Below are 13,281 nucleotides of genomic sequence, written 5' to 3'. Positions count from 1 at the left end.
GCCTCTGCCCTGGCCTCTCTCACACCCACCCTCACCGCAGTTTCCTTCTTGCTCCACTGCTCTGGGTCACTGCTGATGTGATCTGGTTCTTGCTGTCAGGCTCTCTGGGGATGGGAGTTTCAGCTGCAGAGTCAGAGCCTGATCTTGTGGGTCCTTTCCTGCAGGTGTGTCCATGGGAACACGTGTCCCAGCTTTGCTCTGACCTGTGGGGCTGTGGACCCTTGGCTGTTTCCTTGAGTTTTCCTTCCAAGCTGTGATCCTCCCTCCAGGATGCAAACGTCCTACAGCATATGTGTGTTATCTGAAAGCCCCACGGAGAAGCACAGAGATGCCGTGACCAAGAAAATGCTGTTGGGCTTGTGAAATGATCCGTGTGTGTCCTGGGCTAAACACGTCATGGTCTGAGGTGGATCCCTCTGCTCTCAGCAGTGCCCAGTGGCTCTCAGGGTAACATGGCAGTGTGATCAGCCTCCATCTCAGAAAGGTGCCAGCCCAGGGCAGCTGGAGCAAGACAGAGGGACAGACCAACGGCCATCACTCTGCACTGACCAACAGACATCCTCTGGTCTCACAGGACTCGCTCTGTTCTCCCTGAGTGCAGCAGAAATGCTGAGGGTTTCTGACACCCAACAACACTCTCCAGGGGAGTTAAATGATTGGACTAGATGATCTTTCAAGGTCCTTTCCAATCCCTAATATTCTGTGATTCTGTGAAGCTGTCAAAACCCCAATCATTTCAAACTTCATTTTACCATCCTGTTCCATTCTCTGTGATAGTGCAGATGCTGACAGGCCCTTCTTCACCAGCAGCAGTTTCAGATGACAACTTTGAACCCCAGGTCCGTCCCCTGCCCCCCGTTCCCATGACCCCTGCTGCAGAGCAGGGCTGACTCCTGGGCAGCCAGCGGGCACAGGCCCTGCTCCTCACGGCACCTCCAGCCAGCACCACCCAGGGCTCAGCCACGGACCCGAAGGAAGGTCTGGAAAAGGACAAGGGGGAGTGGAGCAGGGGAGGGTGTGTGAGAAATGGCTTTGATTTTGCTTAGAGAAGTCTCCCCTAACGTGTCGCTTTTATTCCCTCCTGTGACAGTGCCCCATGCCCAGAGGCAGCAAATGTCCAACAGCAGCTCCATCACCCAGTTCCTCCTCCTGCCATTCACAGACACACGGGAGCTGCAGCTCTTGCACTTCTGGCTCTTCCTGGGCATCTACCTGGCTGCCCTCCTGGGCAACGGCCTCATCATCACCACCATAGCCTGTGACCAGCACCTCCACACCCCCATGTACTTCTTCCTGCTCAACCTCGCCCTCCTCGACCTGGGCTGTATCTCCACCATTATCCCCAAATCCATGGCCAACTCTCTGTGGGATACCAGGGTCATTTCCTATGCGGGATGTGCTGCCCAGGTCTTCTTCATAGGTTTCTTCTTTGGTGCAGAGTATTCTCTTCTCACCATCATGTCCTATGACCGCTGCATTGCCATCTGCAAACCCCTGCACTACGGGACCCTCCTGGGCAGCAGAGCTTGTGTCCACATGGCAGCAGCTGCCTGGGAGACTGGGTTTCTCTATGCTCTGCTACATACAGCCAATACATTTTCACTGCCACTGTGCAAGGGCAATGTCCTGGACCAGTTCTTCTGTGAAGTCCCCCAGATCCTCAAGCTCTCCTGCTCACACTACTACCTCAGGGAAGGTGGAATTCTTGTTTTTAGTGCCTTTTTATTCTTTGTGTGTTTTGTGTTCATTGTCTTGTCCTATGTTCAGATCTTCAGGGCCGTGCTGAGGATCCCCTCTGAGCAGGGACGGCACAAAGCCTTTTCTACCTGTCTCCCTCACCTGGCCATCGTCTCCCTGTTTATCATCACTGGCATGTTTGCCTACCTGAAGCCCTCCTCCATCTCCTCCCCATCCCTGGGTGTGATAGTTTCTGTTCTGTATTCAGTAGTTCCTCCAGTTGTGAATCCTCTCATCTACAGCATGAGGAACCAGGAGCTCAAGAATGCCCTATGGACAGTGATGACTGGATGTTTTCTGAAGCAATGAACTGCCCATCATCTTCTGCTTAACAGTTGTATCGTTGCAGGCTCAGACTTCCCTTTTTTATTTTTTTTTTCTTATTGGTGGTTGCTTTTTATTTATTAATAATTTTGCCATCCCCTTTTGTTTTCACTGTCTTCTTTTATGACTGTCTATGTAAATGAGGAGCTGTGCTTCCCGTGTGTTTCAACAAAGGAAATGTACCTGGAGCAATTATATTTTTTTCCTTGGGTCCTTCCTCCAGTGCCGTTTTGGAGCTGCATGGACAGTTCCTGCATGTGTGGGTGGGTGGAAGGGAACAGAGAGACAGCAGAACATTCAGGGATAAGCAGTGCTTAGTCTTCCAGCCATGCCCTCTTTCAGCTTCCACTGTCTCTGATGCTTTGTGTTGGTGTAAGGCCTGAGTGTTCTGGCAGCTTTCTCACAGTCCTGCTGCCAGGCATTGCTGATACAAGCCAGGATACCATTGGCCTTTTTGGCCACCTGGGCACACGCTGGCTCATTTTCAGCCACTGTTGACCAACAGATCCAGGTCCTTTTCCATGGGGCAGCTTTCCAGCCCCTCTTCCCAGAGCCTGGAGTGTTTGTGGGGTTATTGTGACCCAAGTGCAGGACCTGGCACTTGGCCTGGTAAAACCTCATACAACTGGCCTCAGCCCAACGATCCAGCCAGTTCAGATCCCTCTGTATGGCCTTCCCACGCTTCAGCAGATCAACACTCCCAGCCAACTCGGTGTTCTCTGCAAACTTACTGAGGATGCACTCGATCCCTTTGTCCAGATCATTGATAAAGACATGAAACAGAATTGGCCTCAGTGCTCCTCACTTAATTTGCCTCAATATAAAGCTCTGCAGCACAGCAGTCTGCGTCTGCAGTAGCCATTCTGGGCAGTGCCAATTACACGGGCATTTACGCTATAAGGCTTGATAGCCCATCCACAAGTACATACCTAAGTGGTTCAGATGAAGGGTGGTCTTGCACGGGTGACCCTTTGTGTTCTCAGTGCCATGGACACAGGGTTTGTCTCTCCAGAGAGTGGCAGAGGCTGGATCCCCTTCTCAGGACAGACCCCTGGCCAGAAAGACACAGACACGGGGGTAACTCCGGGTAACTCATTCAGATGAAAAACATCTGAACAACAACACAGTCATTGGTCCCAGCCAGCACGGGTTCATGAGGGGAAAGTCTTGCCTGACAGACTTAATTTCATTCTAGGATAAAGTTACCCACGTAGCTGACCAAGGGAAGCCTGTCAATGAGATATTTTTGGATGTCAGTAAAGCCTTTGATAGTGTCTCTCATAGGATCCTCCTGGACAAGATGTCCAGCACACAGCTGGGTAAACACACAGTGCAGTGGGTGAGCAATTGGCTGACGGGCCGGGCTCAAAGGGTTCTAGTAAATGGGGTCATGTCGGGCTGGCGACCAGTCAGTAGCACGTTCCACAGGGATCCATCTCAGGGCCAGCACTCTGCAATGTGTTTATAAATGACTTAGACTCAGGATTTGAAGGATTGCTTAGCAAGTTTGCTGATGACACAAAATTGGGAGGAGCTGTTGACACTCTGGATGGCAGAGAGGCCCTGCAGAGGGATCTGGACAAGCTGGAGAACAGGGCAATCACCAACTGCATGAAGTTCAACAAGAGCAAGTGCTGGATTCTGCACCTGGGACACGGCAACGCTGGCTGTACAGACAGACTGGGGGACGAGATGCTGGAGAGCAGATCCACAGAGAGGGATGTGGGGGTTCTGGTCGACAGCAGGTTGAACATGAGCCACCAGTGTCCCTGGAGCCAAGAGGGCCCCGTGTCTTGGTGCATCCAGCACAGCACAGCCAGCCGGGCAGGGAGGGGATTGTCCCGCTCTGCTCTGCGCTGGGGCGGCCTCACCTGGAGCATTCACTGTGTGCAGCGCTGGGGACACAGGATGAAAGGAGATAAAGCTACTGGAGAGTGTCCAGAAGAGGGGCATCAAGATGGTGAAGTGTTTGGAGTGGAAGCCGTATGAGGAGCGGCTGAAGTCACTGGGTTTGTTCAGCCTGGAGGAGACTGAGAGGAGATCCCTTGGCGGTCTACAGCGTCCACCCAAGGGGAGTAGGAGGGGTTGATGCCGATCACTTCTCTTTAGGAACCAATTACAGAACCCGAGAGAATGGAAGGAAGATGTGGCAGGAGAGGGTCAGTTGGACATGAGGAAAAGGTTCTTCACCCAGAGGTGCTGGACACTGAACAGGCTCCCCAGGGAGGTGTCACGGCCCAACCTGACAGTGTTCAAGAAGAGACTGGACACCGTCCTCAGACACACGGTGTGACCCGTGGGGTGTCCTGTGCAGGGACAGGAGTTGGGCTCCGTGATCCTGTGGGTCCTTCCAAATCAGGACATCCTATGATTCCATGATCCTTTCTCTTTGGTATTTTCCTTTTCATTATCATAGGTATAATTTTTATTACTGCATATTTATTTTCACTTTTTAAATGTCATTTTTAAATTTTTCATCTATTTTTTTTTAATTCCAATTATTAACCTGTTTTTGTCTCAACCCACGAGTGTTCTCACTGTAACCCTGTTGCACTGTTACCCCAGACCCAGGACAGCCAATCGCATTTGAGGAGGCGGGGCAAGTCATGTGATTGATATGTAACCAGCCAATCAGGCTTTGAGGCCTGCAGGAAAGGTGGCGAGAGTTGAACAAACTGGGCAGCGTTCAGGGGTGGGCTCTGCTGGCTGCACCAACCACACCTGGCAGGAGAGTGTCACACAAATGATTGATAGGCAGACTGTCCAATCGCTTGATGGGAGGAGCCAGGGAGAAATGAGAGACAGCCAATCAGAGGAAACAGCGCCTCAGGGCAGGGTGGGCCCCAAACCAGGGCAGAGTGACAGACCAGGCAGCCAATCCCAGACAGCATCAGCTCAGGGCAGGAGACTGACAGCCCTCCCGACCAATGGCAGTGGAGAGTGATGTGAGCAGGAGGCGGCTCCGCGGGCGGCCAGGCCGAGCTCTGACATGGCGCCCGTCAGGGCTGCCCTGAGCTCGAGCAGCCCCGGCCCAGCCCCGGGGCCCCTTCCTCTCTGCCGCCCTCCCCGTCCCTCCCGTGCCCCCAGCCACCCCCATGTTCCAGACCCCGCGTCTCCGTGGCACCACCCGCTCACACAGTCGGTATCCCGGGCCGTGCTGCTGGAACGCAGCCATGGGCCATCCGGCTTCTCGCCGCCACCGCCGACCACGTGCGACCGTCATGGCCCCTGCTGTCCCCTGGGCCACGGCCAATGGCAGCGGAGCCGCTGGCAGCGCAGAGCCCAACCCATCGGGGCTGCTGAATCCTGGCGAGATATCGCTGCCGGGCTGGAGAACCTGCCTGTGAGAGTGCACCACGTAGAAGCTCATGTGCCCGAGAGTCGGTCCCTGAAGAACCCAATCCGAACAACCAGCGGGGGGATCGAGCTGCCCAGATTGAAGTGTCTGAGGTAGGTTTGCACTGGCAAGATGAAGGTGAATTATTGATGGCCCATTGGGCCCACGGTGCCTCAGGTCGTCAAGGAAGGGATGCAACATATGGATGGGCTCGTGATCGAGGGATGGACTCAACCATGGATGCTCTTGCACGGGTTATTCACCATTGTGAAACATGCGCTACCATGAAGCAAGCCAAGCGGTCAAAGCCTGTGTGGTATGGGGGCGATGACTGAAGTGTAAATGTGGAGAGGCCTGGCAAATTGACTATATCACACTGCCAGAAAATGGTCATGGCAAGAGCTCTGTGCTTACAGTGGTGGAGCCACCACCGGATGGCTGCAAACATACGCCCTGCCCCACGGCACTGCCCGCAACACTGTCCTGGGCCTTGAAAAGCCAGTCCTGTGACAACACGGCAGCCCAGAGAGAATTGAGCCAGACAGCGGGACTCCTTTCTGGAACCTCCTCGTAGACGCCTTGGCCAAGGAGCACGGCACTGAGTGGGTCTGTCACATCCCCATCATGCACCAGCCTCCGGGAAAATCGAGCGGTGCAACGGACTGTTAAAGACTATGCTGAGAGCAGTGGGTGGTAAAACTTGAAGAAACTGGGATTCAAATTTAGCCAAGGCCACCCCGAGAGCACCCAGGTGCCCGGGGCTGAGCTGACCCTGAGCCTCCCAATGGGACACCCTGACCTCCCTCCCCAGGCGCAGGGTCACAGTGGGGCCCTTTGTGACCTCACTTGCTGACGCCCTGTTGCGGGGGAGTAATTGAGGGGTTTTGCTTGCTGCAGAACAATGTTTAGATTTCTTAAAGAGAAGCGCGACTTCAAAGAGTTCGGTGGCAGGTTCACTCTATTATTTACTGCATGGGGGAAATACGGCAAGCTGAATGCTGCTGACCTTCTCTCCAGGTGCCTGTACCTGTTCACGAAGGAAACTTTCAGTCATCTTCCCTTCCTGATAACTGTTCACTCCAGGGGGCTGTGTCTTGGAGCTCCGGAGACAAACTTTCAGGTGAGGCCATGTCCGTTGCGGTGCAAACTGTCAGGATTCCTCTTTCCCTGATAACCGTTCGCTCCAGAGTTTGTATTTTAGAACTCCAGCAGCAAACTTAGAGGCAAGGCTTTATGACCATATGCAGAGCAGACTTTCAGGAGACAAAATTCTCAGAAAATAAAAAATTTAATGGAGTAGAATAGCAGAAGGGCTGGCTCAAGCTGGGTACCTGCGCAGAGGTCCGCCCCAGCATAGAAAACTACAAACTTTTATATCTTTACAGACCATTCACACCAAGATCCAAGTCCAATAGCAAAATTTTACCACCAGGTCCTTTGCTCCCCATTGGACCCTTTTTCCCTGACTCCACGTGGGCCTCTGTTTTGTTTGGTTGTAGACATTGGTTTTGGTCCATATCCTTGAAGGTGCCATTTTGTCTGGATAAATCCTTCTCAGTGAAGTGCAAAAATAGGCCCGGCTTTGCAGATGTCTGTGATGTCTCTGCGTTAGCCTTGGATCATTGTTTTCCCAGTCAGTTCCATTTTTCCCAGCAAAATGCAAGCTCGACTTTATCATGCAAGGCGTTTAGTGTAGTCTATGGTTGCTTTTGGCAAATACGAGCTTAAAATTTTAGCAAATCTAGTCTACTAAGTAACATGAATCGAAGAGTATATTAAAAAATCATACAAACTTATATCTCTAAATAATCCATTACATTTGGTGTGCGTCTACTTAAGCTAAATGATGAATATTGAAGTTGAATTAGGCTCATCCAGTGACCCGTGAGTAGTAAAATCATTGCCATACAGCTCACTTATTTAGCAGGGAGCACTCAAAGTGGGCTCATCCAGGCTGTCGTATTTCTAGAATGAAGTGGTTGACTCATAGTCAAATTGCGTAGAGTAGGAAAAGTCTGCACGAGACTCCCTGCGCCCACAAGCCACCGGCGTTCAGTTGCCGTTCTGCTTCCCTGTGGGTCTCCTGGAAGGAGTTCTTGGCCTGGCTGTGGCTCAGGCCCTTCCCTCCTCTGCAGCCTGGACCAAACTGCTGCTGGTTTGGCTGAGGGGGGGTCAAGTGCGCCTGCCACACTCCACCCCCTTGACCACAGTCAATCCCCTTCATTCTCTCATAGACTGGTAGTGTGGTTACCTCTTGCCTCTATGTCACAAATACATGGCATGTTGTAGTTCAGTGGTAAGAGTCCAATTGTTTGATAAACTATTCGGTTTAAATGCTAATATCATCTATATACAGTGTTAGCGTGCATGTGAACTTTTGTTTAAGCAGATAGCTTCAATAATATAGCATATCACTATAAATTGTATTATCAGGGTGTTTGTCACAACAAATAGAGATCCTTTGCTTATATGTGTACCAGGCTTTTATACATAAAATGATTGTAAGTAACAAGCACAATAATGTTAGAGTTAACAGAATTACAACTGGATGAAGCATCACATTCAAAGTTCCTGTTGTGGTCGGTGACCATCCAAATAGTCTTCCACTTTAGTCCCAACAGGACATGATGTGCCTTCAGCTGCAACAGGATGATATATTGTACTTTCATCTTACAGGAAGCTGGAAGACAAAAAGATGAAATAGACTGGTCTCGGCAGTGTTTGCCAGACAGGTTATGCCATTAGACATACGGGAAACTGCATTGTGCACTAATTCTGCATTTTGTAGCATTGCTTTTATCTTTGTCTGTAGGAATCTTAAGGATATATGGTGAGGTGTCTTTATGATTATTCACAGGCCTATTATCTAAACCCAGAGGTTCTACTTGTAGTTCATGTGCTTTTCTACATCCCAGCTACAGTGGCTTGAGTGTCCTTACAATACTCCTCCTTGCCATTCTTGCACAACTCCCATGTATTCCACCCCCCTCAGTCAAGAAACTGCTTCTGCTGGGGCCAGCAAAGCCGGAGATGTTCACTTGGATTTGTGTAGTACAGAGCAATTTAGAGAGGTACATAATAAACACATACAGGAGGAGGAATAAACGTATCTGTACAATGATGCTTTAAATCAGGTGTTCCATTCATTTTATCAAGGAATTAAATGAGCCATTCATCCAGGCATCATCAGTAGATTGCGCCATTTGATGCACAAAGTCTTGGAGATGTTAAATGTTGTCTTTCATGTTGGCTGATTCGTCACTTATGTTGAAGCAACAGATGTTTTTAAAATTGAAGCAGCTTTTTCAGCCATTACCTGCTGAGGGAAAACAATAATATAAAACATTAATACCAAAAATAACCTAAGATGGTATAACTCAATAATACAGATACCAGGGTTGGCATGCTGGTAAAATATATTGTCAAAAGATCTGCAGTTGTCGGTCTACCCTTAATGCAAAAGGCAGATGAGTTAGTTACAGTAGAGGCAACCCAAATCTAAGTATTTACATGGAGAGATATCAGCAAAGGAAGGAAGATGCTCAGACAAGAGCAAGGTGGGCAGCAGGGGGCATGTCTCCAGCCTGCAGGGAAAGAGGTGCAGGGGATGCCACAGCATAGGACAGGCTGTCGTGGAGATGATCAAGGGATGTAAAGAGGCTGAAAGCCCCCAACAGACATGAGCTCCTTCTCCCCTTAGCTGTGGCTGTTGTCTCCAGCTCTGATGCCTGTGAGGAGACACCTTGTCCTTACAGCACAGGGGCCTCATGGCCTCCTTGTCCCCAGCCAGGAACCTGGGAGGTGTCGCACCATAGTCCTGCCCTTGGCCTTGCACAGCCCCACATCACACTGTCCCAGGAAGGGCCCTGGGCAACATGGGAGGGACAGGATCTGACTTCCCAGGGGATGGGGGTCAGGGCTTGGCCCTTTGATTAATGAAACACATCCAGGTTTACTGATCATCAGAGAGAACTTCACCTTGATTTTCCTGACCTGTCATCTCTGCCTCCAGTTTTCTTCTCTAACCAAATCTTGGAGTCATTTCCTCAATAGTGTCCTTCAGTGGGACTCATAAACATTACAAGAAACTTTGGAGTTTGAATCTGACTTTGACTTCTTGAGAGGTTTTATTCAACTTCCCCTCAGGGTCTGATGTTCATGGCCTCAGCACCAAAGCCACCAGATGGGTCATTAATATGCCTTGGGCCGCTCCTGTGCTGCTGAGCTGGGCTGGGCTCCTGGGACAGAGGGAGCTCATGGCAAGCGGCAGCGCTGCAGAGAGACAGCTCTGCCCAGGAGCAGCTCCTCTGCAAAGCGCAGCAGGGCTGAGGGCTCTGCCTGGGGATCTCAGGGAGACGAGCAAGGCAGAGAGAGATTAAAGGTGGTCAGGATGGGGAGGATGACTGAGAGCTCACTGGAGGAGAAATCTCAGCAACCCTTGCCATGGTAAGTCTCTGGGTGCAGGGCAATGCAGCTGTAGCTCCTGGAGGCATCTCTTCAAGTTAGCACAGGCACAGCTTGTGGGATGTGTAAGGAGGGGGCTCTTGTCAGGCAATGTTGAACAGCTGTGAAGGTGGGTGAGCAGCCAGGGGTGCCCAGGGCTGTCCTGCAGAGCAGGGTCCCTGCACCCCAGGGCTGTGCCAGGGCAGGGACTCTGCCGCCTGCCAGGGTCAGCGCTCAGCCTGCCCGGGGAGATCCCCACGGTGCTGTGGGGAGAAGCTGTGGGGGGAAGGGATGACCCCTATCAGGGCAGGAAAGGTGCTTCTGCTGTTAAGGGGGTGCTGTGTGGATCAGAGCTGCTCACAGCTCCAGATCACCCCCAGGATTTTTCCAAGTGGATGCCTGAAGGAGAAGATCAATGCAAGGATTAGCAGAGAGATAGGGAGCTTTCCTGAGGCTGTCTTTTCAGTTTCCTATCCCGAGGGTTGGGGGGTGCAGGAAAGGTTAAAATGAAAATGAGCTCTCATGCTTAAACAAGTCACTGAGACTCCTGAACTGCAACTCAGAGTCATCAATACATCTGCCAGAAGCCTCATAACATCCGTTCAGCTGCTGCTCTGCCTGTGCACAGCACCAGCATCACATCTGCTGAACCCCTCAGCCTTTGACCTCTCCTGTTTTCCAACCTGCAAACAGGAAGATGCCCCCAGGCAGTGCCCTGTGAACAGGCAGGGTCTGTAGGGCCAGGGTGAGGGCACAGAGGGTGGGATGGGGTCTGTGAGCATTGACAGGGAAAAGACATGGACAGGGAAACTGTTCCCAGGAGGAGAATGTCCAGGCAGCAGGGAAATGATCAGAAATGAGAGGAAACTAAACCTGGAATTGTTCTGGGAGGGGGAACACAGAAAACTCCCTTTCATCCTCTGCAATGCAGATCGCTCTTCTGAGCAGCCCCCTCACCTCCTCTCCCACCCAGCAAAGCCTCTGCCCTCAGGGCCGGGGGCTCCAAGGCATGAAGCAGCTCCTGTGCAGCCAGAGCTCCAGTTCCCTCTGCAGAGCACAGGGGCTGAGAGCAGCTGCCCGGCAATGCTGGTGTGTGGGAGGTGGCTGCACAGCTGGGGAAGGGTGACGCTGTCTGAGTGCCCGGCTGCCTCTGCCCTGGCCTCTCTCACACCCACCCTCACCGCATTTTCCTTCTTGTTCTGGGTCACTGTTGTTGTGATCTTGTTCTTGCTGTCGGGCTCTCTGGGGATGGGAGTTTCAGCTGCAGACTCATAGCCTGATCTTGTGGGTCCTTTCCTGCAGGTGTGTCCATGGGAACATGTGTCCCAGCTTTGCTCCGACCTGTGGGGCTGTGGGCAATGCAGTCTGTGGGGCAGGGGAATGAGCATTATCTGAATTCCCCACAGAGAAGTGCAGAGATGCTATGATGGAAGAAATGCAGTTCGGTTTGTGAAATGAGCTGTGTGTGTCTTGGGATAGAAGTGGGGTGCTGAGACCTGAGGAAAGGGTGGGACATGTCATGGTCTGAGGTGGGTCCCTCTGCTCTCAGCAGTGCCCAGTGGCTTTTCAGGGTAACATGCCAGTGTGATCAGCCTCCATCTCAGAAAGGGCAGCTGGAGCAAGACAGAGGGACAGACCAGCTGCCCTCACTCTGCACTGACCCACAGGCATCCTCTGGTCTCGCAGGACGCGCTCTGTTCTCCCTGAGTGCAGCAGAAATGCTGAGGGTTTCTGACACCCAACAACACTCTCCAGGGGAGTTGCAGGAAGCTGCAAAAAAACAAGCCTCTCAAACTGCCTTGTTCTGTCCTGGTTCATTATCACTAGGAGAGCAGATGCTGACAGTCCCTTCTGCACCGGGAACGGGTCCATCTGACACAGCTGAACCCCAGGACTGGACCCTGTTCCCCCGTTCCCATGACCCCTGCTGCAGAGCAGGGCTGACTCCTGGGCAGCCAGCGGGCACAGGCCCTGCTCCTCACGGCACCTCCAGCCAGCACCACCCAGGGCTCAGCCACGGACCCGAAGGAAGGTCTGGAAAAGGACAAGGGGTGTGGAGCAGGGGAGGGTGTGTGAGAAATGGCTTGGATTTCGCTCAGAGAAGTCTCCTGTAACTTGTCACTGTCTTTTCTTTTTGAGTCAGTGCCCTATGCCCAGAGGCTGTAGATGTCCAAGAGCAGCTCCATCAGCCAGTTCCTCCTCCTGGCGTTCACAGACACACGGGAGCTGCAGCTCTTGCACTTCTGGCTCTTCCTGGGCATCTACCTGGCTGCCCTCCTGGGCAACGGCCTCATCATCACCACCATAGCCTGTGACCAGCACCTCCACACCCCCATGTACTTCTTCCTCCTCAACCTCTCCCTGCTGGACCTGGGCTCCATCTCCATCACTGTCCCCAAATCCATGGCCAACTCTCTGTGGGATACCAGGGTCATTTCCTATGCGGGATGTGCTGCCCAGGTCTTCTTTTTAGCTTTCTTGTTAGGTGCAGAGTATTCTCTTCTCACCATCATGTCCTACGACCGCTACGTTGCCATCTGCAAACCCCTGCACTACGGGACCCTCCTGGGCAGCAGAGCTTGTGTCCACATGGCAGCAGCTGCCTGGGCCAGTGGGTTTCTCAGTGCTCTGCTGCTCACGGCCAATACATTTTCACTGCTACTCTGCAAGGGCAATGCCCTGGACCAGTTCTTCTGTGAAATCCCCCAGATCCTCAAGCTCTCCTGCTCACAGTCCTACTTCAGGGAAGCTGGGCTCCTTGTGGTTTGTGTCTGTTTAGGATTTGGGTGTTTTGTGTTCATTGTGGTATCCTATGTGCAGATCTTGAGGGCCGTGCTGAGGATCCCCTCTGAGCAGGGACAGCACAAAGCCTTTTCCACATGCCTCCCTCACCTGGCCGTGGTCTCTCTGTTTGTCAGCACTGGCATGTTTGCCTACCTGAAGTCCCCCTCCATCTCCTCTCCTTCCCCTGATCTGGTGGTGTCTGTTCTGTACTCGGTGGTGCCTCCAGCAATGAACCCTCTCATCTACAGCATGAGGAACCAGGAGTTCAAGGATGCCCTGTGGAAACTCGTATCTAAGTGTTTTCCGAAGCAATAAACTGTCCATCTCATTCTACATAGCAGTTTTAATGTAACTACTTACAGGCCTAGCCTCTCATCTCTGTTTTCTGTTGCTATTGATGTTTTTTTTATTGTGATAACATTGTCATCCCCTTTCTAAATTGCTTTCTGCTTTTCTTTTATAACCACTGGGTGTGTAAATGAGGAGCCATGATCTGTGTGTATTTAAACAAAATAAAGTGTCCTGTAGTGACTTGTTTTTCAATATATATTCTTCCTGCAAGGCCTTTTGGAGCTGCAGGGACAGCTCCTGTGTGCATGGGAGGAGGGGAAAAGAGTCCAGGCTGGCAGCACTGCCAGGGAGCAGCAGCGCTTGGC

At 51.9% G+C, this 13,281-nt stretch overlaps 1 protein-coding gene across 1 annotated transcript; it reads left to right on the top strand.

Annotated features, from left to right (window-relative positions):
* The first annotated feature begins 1,113 nt into the window (after positions 1 to 1,113).
* On the top strand, positions 1,114 to 2,046 carry LOC136000367 (olfactory receptor 14A16-like). The gene has a single exon (XM_065654141.1). The coding sequence runs from the start codon at positions 1,114 to 1,116 to the stop codon at positions 2,044 to 2,046; it is 933 nt and encodes a 310-aa protein (XP_065510213.1).
* Positions 2,047 to 13,281: the final 11,235 nt, after the last annotated feature.

Source organism: Caloenas nicobarica, chromosome 32, assembly GCF_036013445.1.
Source record: "Caloenas nicobarica isolate bCalNic1 chromosome 32, bCalNic1.hap1, whole genome shotgun sequence".
Classification (NCBI taxonomy): Eukaryota; Metazoa; Chordata; class Aves; order Columbiformes; family Columbidae; genus Caloenas; species Caloenas nicobarica.
The sequence above is the reverse complement of the archived record's forward strand: the minus strand, read 5'-3'. Positions and strand labels throughout refer to the sequence as shown.